The following is a 17788-nucleotide window of genomic DNA, read 5'->3' on the forward strand; positions in this document are numbered from 1 at the left end:
ATCCGACATGTACTGATTAGCAATAGGCTAAGAGCAGATAGCATGTGTTGCAGCCACAGCATTACAGTAGTTGTATTCAGTAATATTAAACATCGTCATAATTACAATTATCATTGTCATAAAAATATCAAAAACAGCAAGTCGTTTCATGTGCAAGATTTTAGCTTTAGTATTTTTTGAGCACCGGACACATAAAATTGCAGGGATAGGAAGAACATACCTTTCATAACACAGCGTCAACATAGCTACATAAACACCCGGTCTTGGTGGTGGCACGGGCTTGGTTCCACATCTGCCTTCAAGAACATGTTGTCCTCCCATGTCGTGATGATGGCAGATGGATGCGATATTTCCAGATTGTCTTTTTTTAGGGATTTTGATGAGTGATGCCACTCCACCTCCATTGTTGTTTTGGTTAGGGAAAGTGTAAAACGCAAGTTGCGAGCAGAAATGCGGAAGTACCTCGGAAACTTGTCTGTGTATAGAGAAACGGTAGATTTGGAGTGAGCCATTCCAAAGACAGCACACACTTGATTCAAATATGGTAGAAAGAGTTCTTTTGCTGTCCTTGTGCTGTTGAAGACATTTCCAAAAATTTCAAATCTGATTAGAACTAGTAAAGTTATCACATTTTTTTCTCCTTCAAATTTGAGGAAGTAAACAAGATTCTAAAATGTGAGAAAATAAGCTGCCCAGATAGCAGACCGACATTGAATAAATAAACATTGATTTTCCATCAAAATCATCAGTATGGTATCGAAATTTTCGACGTCAAGTGGCGTTGAAACAACATTGTTCTAAGGTATATCAGGTGATCGTTGGGTTAACATTGTTTTATAGTTGATGAACTAATGTTGACAAATAGTTGATGTACGATTGACCGGGAAATATGATTGACAAGTCATTGAATAATAGATGAGCGGGCATTTTAGTCGAAAACATAACATTGATTCAGCGTTGTTGCAATATTATCAATAATTGAAGTGACGTTTGGGTTTTGTAAGGATTTCAAGGTTGAAACAACATTAATTGAGGGTGCAAAAGTGACATTGATTTAACGATATAGGATCGACAGCGGAATGTCGATCCAATATCTTTTCAATGTCGGTCTGCTATTTGGGTGTTTACCTTTGCAAAAGTTCTTAGCAACCAGCGCCAACTTTGGGATGCAAACCTGAAGTGAAACTATATCTGAGGTGAGAGGTTGTTCCCAAATATTTAAAAAAATAAATATATTGAAAAAAATTACACAATGCCTCTGCAGTGGATTCCTTGCATTTTGGCCCTACGTGCAGAGCATAGAGTTTGACTTTTGGGGGAGGGGGGCACAACATGGTGATGACACCAAAACGCAGTGTCAGCAATAGAATTAACTTACAAGAATATTTAAAATAATAAGTTGACAATGAGCGTTTTTTGTTTCCCATCATTCTTGAGGGGAATTCTAAATCAGGCTGCTTGGGTAATAGTTTTTGCCAAGATCGTCATTCATTGAATTTGGTACGCCCGCCGGTGTCGTGCCAATGTAGTTACCCCAGTCAAAAATTGTGTCCCCTGGGAGGAGCAATATGGAGGTAGATTTGTGTCTTATTATTCAATTTAAAAAAAAGTTGCTTCAATCAAAATATATATTTTCAATCCAAAAAAGTCGCTTGAATGCAAAAATAAATTTGAAACTCCAAAAAAAAAAAAAAATGCATGTGAAAGCTATCTTTCTTTGATCAATTTATATATATATTTTTTTTTGATTGAAGTGAAGTCTTTTTTTTTGATTGAAGTAATGTTGATTGGTGTTTGGGCCACATTTTGGCTAGGACATTTTTCTCTTTATTATTCAATCAAAAAGTAAGCTGCTTCAAAAAAAAAAAAAAAAAAAAAAAAAAAAAAAAAAAAAAAGGATTTTCAAAAAGAAAAATCACTTCAATAAAAAAAGAAACATTTCAATCATAGAAAAAAGTTTTTGAATGAGAAAAAATATTTGAGACTGAAAAATTTGCATTTGAACAATTAATTTTTCATTGAAAACGTTTTCTTTAAAGCAATCCTTTTTGTGTTTGGGCCATATTATGATCAGGACATTTGTGTCTACATCATTGAATCCACCTAAAAGGTGCTTCACCAAATAAATAAAATATTTTCAATCAAAGAAAAAAAATCATTTTATAAAATATTTTCTTCTCTAACATACATACACACATACATTATACACACATACATTATACACCCCCCCCCCCCACACACACACACACCGTAATTTCTGGACTATTGGGTGCCCCTGATTACAAGCCTCACCCAAGACATTATTAAAGGAAAAAACATTTTGTACATACATAAGCCGCGGGTGCCCACTTTGTAACATGAGATACTGACAAAAAAATACAGTTTTCAAAAGTTTAATAACACACCTTAACTTTTTGTTCCAAACAGCGCCAGCAAACACGGCAGTTATATAGCAGCGGCACGGAAGTTACATAGCATCAGCACGGCGGTACAGCACTGATTGGGCTGGTTATTAAAAACATAAAAGTCTTTGTTGGCAATCTTCATCCTTCTCCTGTGCACTCAAACCATGGAAGTGTTCACCCACAGTGTCGGATATGAAGACGCTCAGATACACTTCGCCACGCACCTAGTCAGTCTCTCCTTCGCTGTTGCATTCAATGTCTCCCATAATGAGGCAAATTCACTCCTGAGCCCGTGCCGTCCTCCTCGTCACGCAGCAGACTGGCCCCTCGAAATACGTTGGTGATGGTGGACTTCTTTCACACCGCTTAACCCTGCCAGGCTCCCCCAGCATACCTGTGCAATAGCTGCTCTTCGCATGAGGCGAGTCTTGGCAAACAATCTTTCGCCGTGAGTCATCAAAACGTCCCATACAACTCGAATGGCCAATTTAATTTTTTCTATCATTTTCCATGATGCAGACCTGCCAATTCTACTCATGCAGAAAGACGAGGGTCCGCCACCTCCATTCATGCACAACGTACAAAGTTAAACCACCGGTAATAGTGCCCCCCACCCCCTTAAAATCCGCTTATGGTGCAAAGTGTTTGGTTTCTGTAAAAGAGCTCAAACAATTAGTTCCTACACCGCACAATGGAAAAACAATGAAGGTAACTTGTTGCTATAGCCACTTACAGAGCAAACAGTTGACTGAGTAGCATCCATACGCAAGGCACACTTTACAATAGACTGGTCGCCAGTCAGCCGAAGAGAACACATTGTAAACAGTAGACTTGTCGCCAATGAATTGCAGTGCAGACAAAACAATGGTTTCCATCACTGCAAGCACAAGACGCACCAAAAGAATTATGTTTCTTAATAATTGTTCAGTGGTGCTTTTCAGAATATATTACATTAGCAGCACCTTATTTACTTGTTGGGGGTCTCAAATAAACGGAATAAAAAATGCAGAAACACACGGATTTGACTTGTTTTATCAGACACGGAACGTCACGATATTTTGTTAGACTGGCGGCAAGATGAGCCTATCGGGTTTCGAGTAAACGATATGACGTAATTTGACTGACCAATGGTGTTAATCCGCAGGCGGAGTTTCACCGTTAGCTTCAGATTGAATGTGTCCAGTGTGTGTGCATTCTCCAAACAGGAGTGGGACGAGGGGGAGAAGCGGTCTATCGCTCTTGAAAACATACTAAAAACGGCCCTTATTTGGATTTGTGGCTTCTTCAGAACGAATGCGGATTGAGTCGAGGTGAACTCCGCCGAGCCTCCGCGCCCCATTGGTGAGAGAGGGGCGGTGGGGGCTATTTTATTGTCTGGGATGCGCATTTTCGGGAGTGGGGGAGAGGAGGAGGACGCGTCCCGAGATGAGTGCGCCGGGGGGCGAGTGCTCCGGCTCCAACACGGGCGTCTGGGACAATAACGACTCTCCTCCTCGTTGCCTCCGCTCTCATCCGGCGTTGCTATGAAAACCGTTGCGCAGTGCAGCGCCAAACATCATTGCCGGATTTGGAATCGGCGCGGATTACATAATCGAATCACCCTCGACTAGCACCCCTTTTTTTCTTCTACACATCCCCCCCACGTATTGTCAATGTAAGGAGAGTTCCGTCAGGGGGCGGGGGCTGTGTCGTGGGCACAGATGAGAGGCAAAACATATCACCCGCCGCTGAAGTTGACAGCACCCTGGGAAAAGGATGCTGGCTTCGGCAGGAAGCTCAAGACCTACAGGAACCATACCAAGATAATAGCGCAGCCCGGCATCGTGATGAAAGTGCTGCGCAGGAAAAAGATTGTGCTGTTTGCGGCCTATTTCCTGCTCCTGGTGCTGACTATGCTCAACTTGGCCAACTACAAGTGGACCAAGGAGCCGCAGCCGTGCAGCCACCCGATGAGGGGTGCCGTCTACCAGGGCCGCTCGGACCTGCGCTACCTGTACAGGCCCTCACTGGCCAAAAAGAGGCAGCTCATCTACGTGTTGACCACGTGGCGCTCGGGCTCATCCTTCTTCGGTGAGCTCTTCAACCAGAACCCTGATGTGTTCTTCTTGTACGAGCCCATGTGGCACATCTGGCAGAAACTGTACCCGGGCGACGCTGTGTCCCTCCAAGGGGCGGCGCGTGATATGCTGAGCTCGCTGTACCGCTGCGACTTGTCTGTCTTTCAGCTTTACAACAGCCCCGGGGGCAAGAATTTCACTTCACTGGGGCTGTTCGGCGCCACTTTGAACAAGGTGGTGTGCTCCTACCCGCTGTGTTCGGCCTACAGGAAGGACGTGGTGGGGATGGTGGATGACAAGGTGTGCAAAAAGTGCCCCCCGCAAAGCCTCAGGCTGCTTGAAGATGAGTGCCTCAAGTACAATACGGTGGTCATCAAAGGGGTGCGAATTCTGGATGTCAATGTCCTTACACCCCTCATGGAGGACCCTTCTTTGGACCTAAAGGTGATCCACCTGGTTCGAGATCCGCGGGCGGTGGCCAACTCCCGCATCAAATCGCGGCACGGACTCATCCGGGAGAACTTGCAGGTGGTGCGCAGCCGGGACCCCAAACTCCGCCGGATTCCATTCGTGGATCCCGGGCACAAGGCCAACAAGAAGGACGGCTCGGACTACCACTCCATCGGCGCTATGGAGGTGATCTGCGACCGTACCTCCCGGACATTGAGGACGGCGTTGAACCCGCCCACCTGGCTCAAGGGCAAATACATGGCCGTGCGCTACGAGGACTTGGTGGACAACCCTGTGAAGACGTTGCGCGCGGTCTACCGCTTCGCCAACCTGACGGCCAACCGCGACATCGAGTCGTTCGCCCTCAACATGACCAGCGGCTCCAGCTCATCGTCCAAGCCGTTCATCGTGTCGTCTCGTAACGCCACCCAGGCGGCAAGCGCGTGGCGGACGGTGCTCAGCATCCAGCAAATCAAGCAGGTTGAGGACTACTGCCACCACTCAATGGCCGTGCTTGGCTACGAGCGCGTGCGGACCGCCGGTGAGGCCAAGGACCTGAGCAAATCACTACTGACGCACTCCAAGCTGTGAAGACGCTGCCAAAGACTGGAAGTAGGAGCACCTAGTTTGCGCCACATTCGGAATGTAACGCCCTTAGAATGACATCTGCGAGGACTGCCTGTTTTTTTTTTTTTCTACAAGAACACTGGATGCGATCTATTGACGGGCCTACCACTGAAAAAAAATATCTCTTAATACAGGGGTTCTCAAACTTGTGGGTCCCGGGACACTCTTACTTAAGAATCTTTACATAATCCACACACTCATGTTCTTAAAATCAAAATGTGGCCTGTTAACTATTGAGGTACAGTTGCATCATGGCCAAAATAACCCAGTTTTAAAAATATCTCTCAACAACCAAACGCTCAATACAGGTAGTCCCCGGTTTACGAACGACTTCCGTTCCTCCGCTGGTGATGTAACCCGGATTTCCACGCAAATCTGAATTAGCCCTTTAAATACCTCTAAACACCCTCTAGATAATAAAAAAATATCCAAAAACATGTACTGTATTGGCCCGAATATAAGACGGTGTTTTTTGCATTGAAATAAGACTGAAAAAGTGGGGGTTGTTTTATATTTGCGGTCTAGACATTATACCCATTCATGACGCTAGATGGCGCCAGATATCATTGAAGCGATGTTCTGTCATGACAGATCTCAGCTACTCTCAAGTTTAACCAGTTTGCATTATTTTATTGCAATGTTTTTCCTTATTCAGATTGGTTTCAAGACTACAGTTACAGTTAGACTTCACTTTGCTGGTTAATGCAGTTATTGCAATTTTGTTGTTTTATCACAATAGATTGGTTTATTTACATTTCAAAAAACAGAAGCCATTCATTCACGAATGTGATTGCACATTAGTTTAGATATTTAAATGTTCAGATATTAAGATTTGAATGAGGCAAAATTACAACAATATATTTGAGAGAAAAAGCATGTTATCATTTTTTTTCAGATGTACTGTAATTATTTTTTGTATAAAAATTAATTTGGTGCTCAAAAAGTCTTTTTTCAAACTTGAGTCTTGAAAAAGGGGGTCGTCTTATAATCAGGGACAATACGGTATTATACGTCATAGCACTGTCCTCACCAAGACGTTGGAGCTAAGTCCTAGCTAGACAGTGAGCCAAGCTCTGAAATGACGATGTCAGACGTCTGTGTGGTTTGTTGACTTTATAGAATGAAACTAAAATTAAATCAAATCAGTCTCATCTGCAATAGCAGCAATTCAAATTTGCATTTAAGTAGCTGCTGATACAGCAATAACAATCGATTAGCATGTATCAATTAGCGTCCGAACATCATCAAAAACAATCACGTAAACTCGACACAAGTATTTGACCACAAATGAAAACGCACAATAAACAGTACATAAGGGGTTATATACAGCCGTCGCCTCTGGATGCTTCACAAGCAACAAATGTGCGCGCAGGTTGTCACCTCTGTCACTTGGCTGCTCTGTGTGTGCGTGTGTCTACTTTAGGGTTGCAGCTATCGATTATTTTAGTAGTCGATTAATCGATAAACTATTTAGTTCGAATAATGAAGTAATCGGATTAGGAACAAAAAATTAAAATACATGAGCTAAGCCTCAAACGGTAAAAAAAAAAAAAAAAAATCAATAGATAAGGATCTATGTACAACAAAAGAACAATTTGGCTAACTTACATAGCAAATGTCTGCTAGTTTAAATGCTATAAAATGCTAACTTTTTTTTTTTTTTTTACAGTGCTCTTATATGGTTCAGACAGATTCCTACCTACAAAAAAACCCCGGCTAAATATACCTAAACTAAAATAAATAAAAGATAAACTAAAATACGAATGTATTCAAAAAATCTTTAGCGCAAACAGAAACTTAGCTTAGGTTGGTCTTAACAGGGAGCAGCTGGATTCAGCCATGTGAAATGAGGCAGACTAGAGGCCAGTATCAGCCCAAATCAATAAAGCTAAATGCAAACACTTTCAAAACAAACCATTACAATGCCACTTTAATTAAACGAATACTCAAAGCAGCAAAATTTAATTCGAATCTTTTTTTCTAATCGAATACTCGAGTTAATCGATTAATCGTTGCAGCACTAGTCTACATGCACTCGCGTGCAGACGTACTACCTGCTGTAAGCTTCCTGCGCCAAAATAAAAGCATGCATCACAAAATCAAAATAAAAAACAAAAAATGAGGAGACACAGGTGTCATGAAGTCGAAATCGCGTGAGTCGGGCCCGTTGTAACCCGGGGACTACCTATATTGGTGTTTGCAATCAGCCAAATTGATAACAATTGGCAAAAAAATTTTGGTTGTTTTAGGTCAGACAGATGTATAAATCAAATGTTTTGGATGCAGATTCCAAAACTGTTCACAGTTTTTCTTATCATGTCAAATTCTTTTAACTATAAGAGCCCCATTTTCTTAAAAAATATGAAAAACTCACACATGTGCTTGTTTGCAGGCGTGACTGCAATGTTTATTTAAGGCACAAAGGGAATGTGTGCATGCAATGAAAACAACAACATGGTAAGTGGATAAGCTGTGAAGCGAAAACTTGATGCGATACTTGATATGATAGAGGAAAAACAGACCAATTTTCGATTCCACACCCAAAAATCAGTTGAAAACAGCCATCATACCCAATGCCCAATGCGATATGTTTAAAATTTAATATTTTATCCTGGAAAAAGTCAATACAGGGCGCAACACTTGGCAACTTTTCAACTCTTATAAAATATTTTCATAATATTTGTGATAATATATCGACTGACAACTAGTTGAATGACACCTCTTTTATATCTCGAGGGGGTCTGTATCGCTTTCACTGGCTCTAATTAACTTTAACTTTGACTGACTAATTTAAAATTACAAATGTGCTGAGTGCTTTAAAGCATACGTCACATCTCCCTTTCCCCATTCATTATAAAGACGGACGTCGATGTGAACACTCGTGCGAATTCTGTAAAGATGGCAGAGCAACAAAAGAGACAAAAAGTTTTGTCTGGGGAGGGAAAAAAAAAGGAATGCTACCAGGATATACAGAATAAACATTTGCCTGGCTTTCCCTCGCTGGTGTGACCCCCTCATCAACCGAACTTGTTAGCGCTGACGAGTTCGGGTGGTGGAGGGGGTTTAGCCACACTAAGCCACGCAGTTGCTAACCATCATATGCTATTGTTTAGCCACAACTGGATTCATTACCTTATTACTTCATTCTTCACACAGCTGTTGGAAACAGAAATGTTGTTTAATCCATCTGTAGGCAACCGGAAGATTGATTTTTGATTGATTGATAATTTTATGGCATTGCAGGTGTGCGCTCGTCCTCATGAGAAATAGAGTCTTCTTTAAAGGCAAAACACTACCACATTTGTCCACTAGCGTTGCTAAAGTCGACTAAAACTGAAAAGTTACCAAGTGTTGCTTGATTTTTACTATTTTTTTTTTTTTTTAAGTACAAAACAAATTATTTATACTATACTATTGATTGATAGTTTAACACGTTTTGTGCATTATCACCAATATTTGGGCTTTGTCAGGAAAATAAACCCAGCAAATTTACACGTCGCAAGAACGAAAGCCACGTATAAAACGCCAGCTTTTTCCTACGTCAAGGCATATTTTAACAAATTATCCCAACAAAAATGGATCCACAATTATTTTACAAACCCCAAAATGCGGCTCGCGGACCCCAGTTTGAGAACCCCTGTTTTCTTGTTCATGTATCTTTAAAAGTGGATGTTATTTTTTGAATGTTGGCAAAAAAAAAAACTTTTCTCAGTATCCATATCGTCTGTACAAGTGAAACTTAGTGGATGAAAACACGTTTAAGGTCAAAGACAATCAATGCCATGTTTGAGTAGGTGACGTCGGATTAGTTCATTTTATATTTCGATTGGTTTTCTTTTCATCTTTTGTCTTTGTGGGATGATGCACTGTGGACAATGTCTCGACCGCTGCGAAGCTGCTTAAGTCTTCGTCGTCGATGTGAGCAGTCTTGTTTTCCAATGTTTACAATCGCTCGCTTTACTCTCATCCAACTCTCACGTGACCCCCGAGGAGGGGAATATCGAGTAAACAAGCAAAGAGTTATTACGCTTTTTGGTCTGTGTATTGATTTGGTATCGCTCGCTTTACTTACACGCCTCTTGGATGTCACTGACATTTAACACCACAAGTAGCAGTTAAAGCCAGGCACAAACAGAGATTGCCAGTAACAACATTTAGAGCAGTGTACAGGAACTAGTGATCGGGCCCCATGTTAGCAAAAAGCTAACATAGGAAAGCGTCAAAATCTCTTCAATTTAAACGAGCCATTTCCAAATGCTGAGCTAAAAAAGAGAGAATGGACAAAAAAAAAAACATGATTCCTGCTGCTTTAAGTGGCCCCGAAATGACACATGCAAAGTGTAATCTTGTCATTGTGTCTCTCCACAATAACAAGATTACACAGCAAAGTCTGTGGGAGATTTTTTTTTCTCTCGCCCCCCCGTGTTCGTTTTCTTCTCGCCAGCAGTTTATTCCCCCTTGCACTGAAACAGCCGCTTCACACTCCAGTGACTCTAAATTGCTGCACTTCCCCCCACAACCCTAAAAAAAAATCATCAGAAAGGAAAATTCGTTCAGAGCGAAGGATCATTTTAACGCCTGATCTAATCTTTTATCAATTCAGTTAGTTACATTGAAGAAACACAAGCTACACCTACAGGGTTCCCGTGGGTCCTTAAAAAGTCCAAAAATGTTTTAAATTTGAAATCCAGATAATCAAGGTATTAAATTGTCTTAAATTTAATGGAAATTTGCAATAGGTATTACATTTTCAGAAGATGTGTTTAATGCCAGGGCTGCTACCAAAATCTGAGAGCGAGAACCAAAAGTGGTATTTGCCGTGTGGCAAACATTTTTTTTTGTCATGTGGCAAACATTTTTTGCCAATGGCACTTTTTTGCCATGTGGCAAAAAAAATTGCCAAATGGCAAAAAATAAAATGCCACATGGCAAAAAATGTTTGCCACATGGCAAAAAAATGCCACATGGCAAAAAATGTTTGCCACATGGCAAAAAAATGCCACATGGCAAAAAAATCTTTGCCACATGGCAAAAAAATTTTTCACAATGGTAAAAAAAATGCCACATGGCAAAAAAATCTTTGCCACATGGCAAAAAATGACATATGGCAAAAAAAAATTTCACAATGGTAAAAAAAATGCCACATGGCAAAAAAATGCCACATGGCAAAAAAATGTTTGCCACATGGCAAAAAAATGTTTGCCACAGGGCAATTTTTTTTTCCAAATGGTAAAAAAAATGCCACATGGCAAAAATTTTTTGTCACATGGCAAACAAAAAAATGCCACATGGCAAAAAATGTTTGCCACATGGCAAAAAAAAAAAAAAAAAATTCCGAATGGCAAAAAAAATGCCACATGGCAAACAAAAAGACACATGACAATTTTTTTTTTCCAAATGGTAAAAAAAAATGCCACATTGCAAAAAAAATGACTCATGGCAAAAAATAAATTGCCAAATGGCAAAAAAATGCCGCATGGCAAGAAATGTGTGCCACATGGCAAAATAAAAAAAAATCCAAATGGCAAAAAATGTTTGCCACATGGCAACATTTTTTTTCCAAATAGTAAAAAAAAAATTTTTTTTTGCCACATGGCAAACAAAAAAATGCCACATGGCAAATAAAAATGCCACATGGCAAACAAAAAAAATGCCACATGGCAAAAATGTTTTGCCACATGGCAAAAACCACTTTTGGTTTTCGGCCCTGCTGCAAAATCTTCCATTAGAATAGTATTAGCTCACTGGCTGCCATTGACAGCGCTAGACATCCAATGGCGTACCGCACGCAAAACGTCACTTTTGCCCATTAATATTCATGACGTTAGCAGTTGTTGCTAGGCGAGTCAAGCTTGTGTTTTTATCGCTAATGCTAAATGCATGGAAATAGTGTACGAACAAAGATTTTTACTGAGCTAAACCTACCAATTCTGTCCAAAAATGATGTCCCTGGTGCCAAATTCACTGGTAAAGATGTGGAAGAACATACAAATGGTAAGTGTAAGACTTGGCTTGAGTGTCGAGGGCTGAAAAAGACGGGAAAAAGAGCTGACCTGATCCAGAGGTAGCTTTTTTATCGACACCTTTTTCTTGTGTGCATTGCCTTACGCAACTGACAATGACATTCCCTCGTTTCAACAATCTATCCTTGACTGCCATATGCCTTGTCTTTCTTATGTATCTTTTAGTTGTCTTAGTCTCTGACCATTCTTGGGGGTAATTTCCATTGCTATTTTTGTGTAGCGATCGCAAACGCTACTAGGTGACAGCCAATGAAAACTTTAAATTTTTTCATTAATAACAAATCTAAATTCTTTACACTCCCCCCGTACTAAATTTTTTTTACAACAGAAAAGGTGACAACAGTGGCAGTCGGATACCATTTAAAATTTTTTTCAGGTCATTCATTGTTAATACAGAAGCAGCACAGCAAAACGTCGTGCTAAAAAAAGTAAAAATATCAAAATGGCCCAATGGCTTTGGGAAACATGAAGAAAACATCCCTCATATGTTGTAACTAGAGTCATTTCTACAAGTTCCAGAGCAGTGTTTACTCGGCATGTTCTTTTTTGAAAGATTACCGGCAGAAAAGAAGCAGTAATAACATGGATTGTATGCGAGGGCGTGTTCACGTTGACCCACTTCCGGGTTAGGATGGCGATGTCACGGTCTAAAAATAGCATTTGTACGGGATGCTATTCGTTTTTACTGAATTGGACGTGTAGCGCCGTCAATGGCACTGAAAGTAGAGCATTCACAGCCAGTCTTTTGTGGGCATTTAAAGGTCACTTTCTTTTAGGGCTGCAGCTATCGATTATTTAAGTAATCCATTAATTTATCAATTAGTTAGATCGAGTAATCGGATTAGGAACATGTGATGTGTTGCAGAATAAATTTTAGAAGTAAAACAAAGGTTGCACATTCAAAAGAGCATTAAATGCGAATACAAAATAAAAAAGTTTTTTTTTTTTTTTCAAACTATGCAGAATTTAACTTTCATTTCACAAGAGCAATAAATGCATTTAAAAATAAATCAGAATACCTAAGGTTAGCCTCAAATGGTATAAAATAAATGAATAAATGATGATCTATGTACAATTAAAGAACATTTGGCGAACTTGCAAAGCAAAAGTCCGCCAGCTTAAATGCTATTGCATGCCTACCATTTATTTACAATGCTCTTAAAGGGATCCTATATTTTTAAGAGAAGTAATTCATAAAAGATAAATGTTAGTATGAGTTATAATAATTTGATATTAAAACCCCTCTTAAAGTTTTTGTTTTAATAAAGTTTGTAAAATTATTTTAAGTGATAGGTCGCCATTTTTGTTACGTCGCAGTGCGTGACGTCACTGGTCCCGTTGCAGAAATTCCAGCGTGTCACTCGTTACAGGGTACCCGCGGGTTATTAAAAGTGTTAAAAAGGCATTGAATTTAGTTTTCCATTATTAAAGGTATTAAATTAGCTGTCGTAAGTCTGGAATGTTTTCACAGTGGTTTTAATTTTCAAGAACATCTCAGTGCAACCTAAATTATATCCGTGACGAAGTTTTTTTTTTTTTTTTTTAAATCCATAACAAAGATGATGCGTAGAATTTTTACGATGCACTGCACCTCGTGCGTGCGCGCCGTTAGCATGAACATCACAACAGCAGGCAATTGCACAGTACCAGGCCTTGAGTGGCTAATCGGGAGAACCGGGACAGTTCCCGGTGGGCCGGCCTGACGTTTGGGCCGGTCGTAATACACATTTTTAACGAAGCTTTCAGTTAAACTATTTACTAACGGCATCACGCATATGGGCCCTTCTAGCATTCCGTAGTTTGAAATTCGATACCCCGCAACAGGCTCCCTCTCAGTCTCCAATGCCGCCAGCTCTGCCTCTGGGAAAGAGTATCATAATATCATCCTGTTGACTTGATTCTGGAAAAACTTAATTTTGGGTTTTAATGGCCCAAATGGGGCACGTTGAGGCAGCATGACGAGCGTGAACCCGTCTGGCTGTTGGCGTGACCCATTATCGTTGTTTTTGAGCATGTTTGGATAAAAGTACAGCGATAAACCGTAAATTAACATGCAGAATAAAATATTTTTCATGAGAGCACCACTAAAACTTCCACCATGGAGGCTCCAGGCACTATTTTTGGGCACAAAGACGGAGGATTGGGGTGAAATCCACGTTCTCAGGCAAAACATAAGTTGGGCATTTTAACCCAAAACATTGCACTCTGAGGTGGACTGATGAGCGTGAACTACCCTGAAATACACAGGTGTCTGAACTGTATAAGTGCATTGGGAGACAGCCGTTTTGGTGAGTTCAATTATTCTTTCAATCAATCATTCAATCTTTCACATTTAATTGCGGTAATTTTATGTCATGAATAATATGAAAACACTCATAAATAATGATATATTACATTAATTTTTCATTTATTTCAACTACATACCGTACGCCCCCAAAATTTTGAATATCAAGTAAAAGTTGTTTTAATTTTGGTAGATGAAACCAACAAAATTGAGTATGTCAATTTGCATGTACCACAAAACAAAACAAAAAAATGAATATGATGAAAAGCTTCAATTTTGTACACTTGCCACTTGAGTAATTCAAAATACCTGCAAAAGGTTCCTAATTCTTTAAAAAGTCAGTCTAATATAAGATAAAATTATAGCTAGTACCCCAAAAATAAAATGGTAACTTCACACAGAACCTGCGCTTGAGCCCTTGATCTCAGAACTGTCACTAGACATGCTCTTCCTCTGTGCCTCCCTTTTTACAAGTTATTTGGGGAAAATTCATATTTGATTCATCTTTACAAGTGTAAAGGAAAACTCTTTTCTTGTTTCTAATGAGGCTTAAATTTGATGAACTCCTGTGCTAATAGGTGTATTTAGAAATTGAAATATATAATTTATGCATTTTAAAAAAATCGCAAGTTCACTATTGACAGCATGCGATTAGTCGCGATTTAAAAAAAATTAATCGCTTGACAGCACAATTATTATTACAATATTTTAATAAGGTAGGTCATGACATAAAGAGGGCCGGTCTGTGGCACAAAACTTTTTGTTTTAATTGTATCTTCAATAAATGTGCATTATTTTGTCAAACACACTTAGTAATTGAGATTAAATTTGATGTTCAGTGCTTTATTTTTTTAATATGATTAAATATTATCTAAATAATGGGTGCGAGAAAAGTATTAATTTTCAGTTGAAATGGCATTAAAAAAGGTCTTAAAAGTCTTGAATTTAGATTGATCAATCCTGGGGGGACCCTGCATTAGCTTTCCCAACATGTAGTCAGTTCTACCCTTCCTATTTGAACCAGATCTGAAAAGTGAAGCGCAGGACAGCATTGTCGGTCGTTCACAAGATGAGCTTCAGTGAAAAATGCGTGCAGCAAATACCTGATAAGACAAAAGTTGGGCAAAACTGGTGATGCGAGAGTGTATGCTGTTTGGAACTCCAGTTGGGAGCGAGAGTGTATGCTGTTTGGAACTCCGGTTTTATTAGCAGATATTCAAGGTAAGCATATTGCGTTTTCAAACTTATCCCAATATAATTATGTAGATTGTTAGCATCCAGAACTGTCGTGTGCTTTACATACAGTACAGGCCAAAGAGCACACCTAGTGTAATCCATGTCTTGTACATTGTACCGCGTAAAGCTAGAATATGTGTATGAAAGTACCAAAAAGGGGAGAAGCTTCCACTATGCACATTTATTCACAAAAAATAATATTTCCCCCTTGACCACTCTTCACTCGGGAGCTCAGCAGTACGCAAACACGCGTTCCCTGACAAATTCCAACATTGTTGTGAGGTCCACGTCGTCACTGTCGCGTGCCATAGTGCTTTAATTCTTTAGTATGATTTGGGGAAAACTCCCACGAAGAATAGTCAACATAAAAGATAGCAATAGTAATCCAAATCCGCGTTTTTTACTCACTCGAAGATCCAGGGATTAGACCGATCCCATGGCAATGTCGCAGCCGCGTCAGGCGGTCGATTCCACAAAATAGACTGATCCGAAAAGCCGCTGTGGGACCGACGAATCAAAAAAATGCACAGATCCGAAACCAATATTGCAGACGCGGGGGGACCGTTGGATCCAGAAAATAGATGGATCCCTTACTTGACTGAGGATCCAGGAAAAATGTTCGGGCGCCAATTGTAACGCGTGGTGGATACGTGCATACAGGGACCAAAAAAGGGCGAGAAGCTTCCACTTATGCACATTTATTCACTAAAAATAATAATTCCACCTTGACCACTCACTCCACTCCCTTTGTTTCCATTTGACTGGAAATTGCATCCAAAAGCAGCACATCATGGCATTTTACTTCGCGAGTTTAGGCAGCAATAAGCCATTGTTGAACACGCTACACATTTGGAAAGATACCAATTACGTCATCATTGCGAGCCTGCAAACCATGGCGCCAACTAACGGTCAAAATATGGACTAAATATTATAAAATATTGCCATTGATTTAACATTTTATGTGTTTCTAACAACATATTTTAGTACAAGAGAAAAATTGTGGTTTATTAGAGCCTACATGTATTTAAGTTAGAGGATCACTTTAACGAATCGTTCAAAAACATATTCCTCCAAAAAACTGTTAAATATACCCCTACACTAAATTATGAATGCATTAACAATCACAACCTTATGTTGGTCTTAACAAGGAGCACCTGTATCCAGCCATGTTAGATGAGTCATGTCATATTCGCTGCCGTCACTAGATGGCAGTGTGATCACCCAATTCAATAAAAAAAGGCAAACCCTTTCAAACAAACCATTACAAGGCCACTCTAACTAAACGAATCCTCGAAGCAGCAAAATTTGATTCAAAGCTTTTTTTCTAATCGAATTACTCAAGTTAATTGATTAATCGTTGCAGCACTACTTCCTGTTGATTTTGAGTCACTTCCTATTCATTTAGGAACTTTTTTGAGTCACTTCCTTTTCAGTAACCAAACATCAAGAAGAATTGCCCTTTAAATGCCCCAAAATCAACAGGAAGTGAGCTGTAAATGCCTCAATAGGAAAAGGAATTGACCGAAGATCAACAGGAAATGACGTCAAATACCCCCAAATTAACTCTTTGCCCGGCATTGGCTGCCACTGAGGGCAATAGACGTCCAATTCATTTGACGTGAGAGGTTTGCAACGAACCATGTCTCCCACTTTAAACGGATTGGATGTCTACTAATTATAAACCCATTCCAATTCACAACTGAAATATGAAAAGAGCTTGTTTTTCTATTTTTTAGTTGATTTATAAAATATCTTCGAATTACTGATAATTCTACCGGTATATCGTGGGATCATTGCTATTGTGAGGCTTGTATCGCAAATCGTATCATATACCCTATTGTAAAGACTTTTTCGTCAGGGACAATGGGGGTCAAAGCTGTAGAGTTGCCCATGAGAAGAGAAAAACCCGAGTTACAGTGAAATAAAATTACCGTAGGTTTTTTTCAGTGACATGTTTTGGTCTTAAATTATATTTTTACAGCGGAAGTTCAAAATTTTTGACATTAGGCTTAATCTTCAAGTTAGCAGGGGTTTAATTAGCTGGTGGAGTTTATTTAGGTTTGCCACCTTTCAGAAATAAGAAATACGGGACGCCCCCTTCGCGCCCAAAGCTGTACAGGCAGAGAAAAAAAGGGACATCCCAAAAACTCCCAAAATGCATAGAAATGTATCTATTCATTTATATTCCATTTTAGTTCAATACGGAACGCAACATTTAATTCCCAATTTCGAATTGTTCCTTATTTTAAGGGACAGGTGGCAACCTTAAGTTTATTTCAACAAATTCCACCTAGTTTGTAAGTTATTTGATAGTTTGAGGGCTACGGAGTGGCTTAGCTAGCGTGAGTCAATAGGATTAACTTAGCATGCGAATAAAAAACGATAGGCTACAGAATTACGAACAGATCTAACATAGTCAAACTCAAAACTCAATTGACTCACGCTAGCTTAGCCACTCTGGAGCCCTGAAACTAACAAACAAATAACAAACTACATGGAATTTGTTGGAACCAACTTCTCCGACTAATGGCGTACCGCAAGCAACGCGTCACTTCTGCTCATTAATATTCATGACATTAGCTACTGTTGCTAAGTACAGACAAGCCACCGTTTGTCCCTAATAGGAAATGAATGGAAATCATGTACGAAGGAGATGTTTACAGAGCTAAACCTACCAATTCTCTCCGAAAATGATGTGCCTGGTGC

The 17788-nt window shown here is 39.8% G+C and overlaps 1 protein-coding gene across 1 annotated transcript; it reads left to right on the forward strand.

The window, feature by feature from the left end:
- Positions 1-3606: 3606 nt before the first annotated feature.
- chst2b (carbohydrate (N-acetylglucosamine-6-O) sulfotransferase 2b) lies at positions 3607-7193 on the forward strand. Its single transcript, XM_057823791.1, has one exon. The coding sequence runs from the start codon at positions 4106-4108 to the stop codon at positions 5501-5503; it is 1398 nt and encodes a 465-aa protein (XP_057679774.1). The 5' UTR covers positions 3607-4105; the 3' UTR covers positions 5504-7193.
- Positions 7194-17788: the final 10595 nt, after the last annotated feature.

The sequence above is a fragment of the Corythoichthys intestinalis genome, chromosome 20, assembly GCF_030265065.1.
Source record: "Corythoichthys intestinalis isolate RoL2023-P3 chromosome 20, ASM3026506v1, whole genome shotgun sequence".
NCBI lineage: Eukaryota > Metazoa > Chordata > Actinopteri > Syngnathiformes > Syngnathidae > Corythoichthys > Corythoichthys intestinalis.

Excerpts from the sequence above, each read along its gene's own strand:
- chst2b (XM_057823791.1), top strand. The coding sequence starts at position 4,106 with ATGAGAGGCAAAACATATCACCCGCCGCTGAAGTTGACAGCACCCTGG.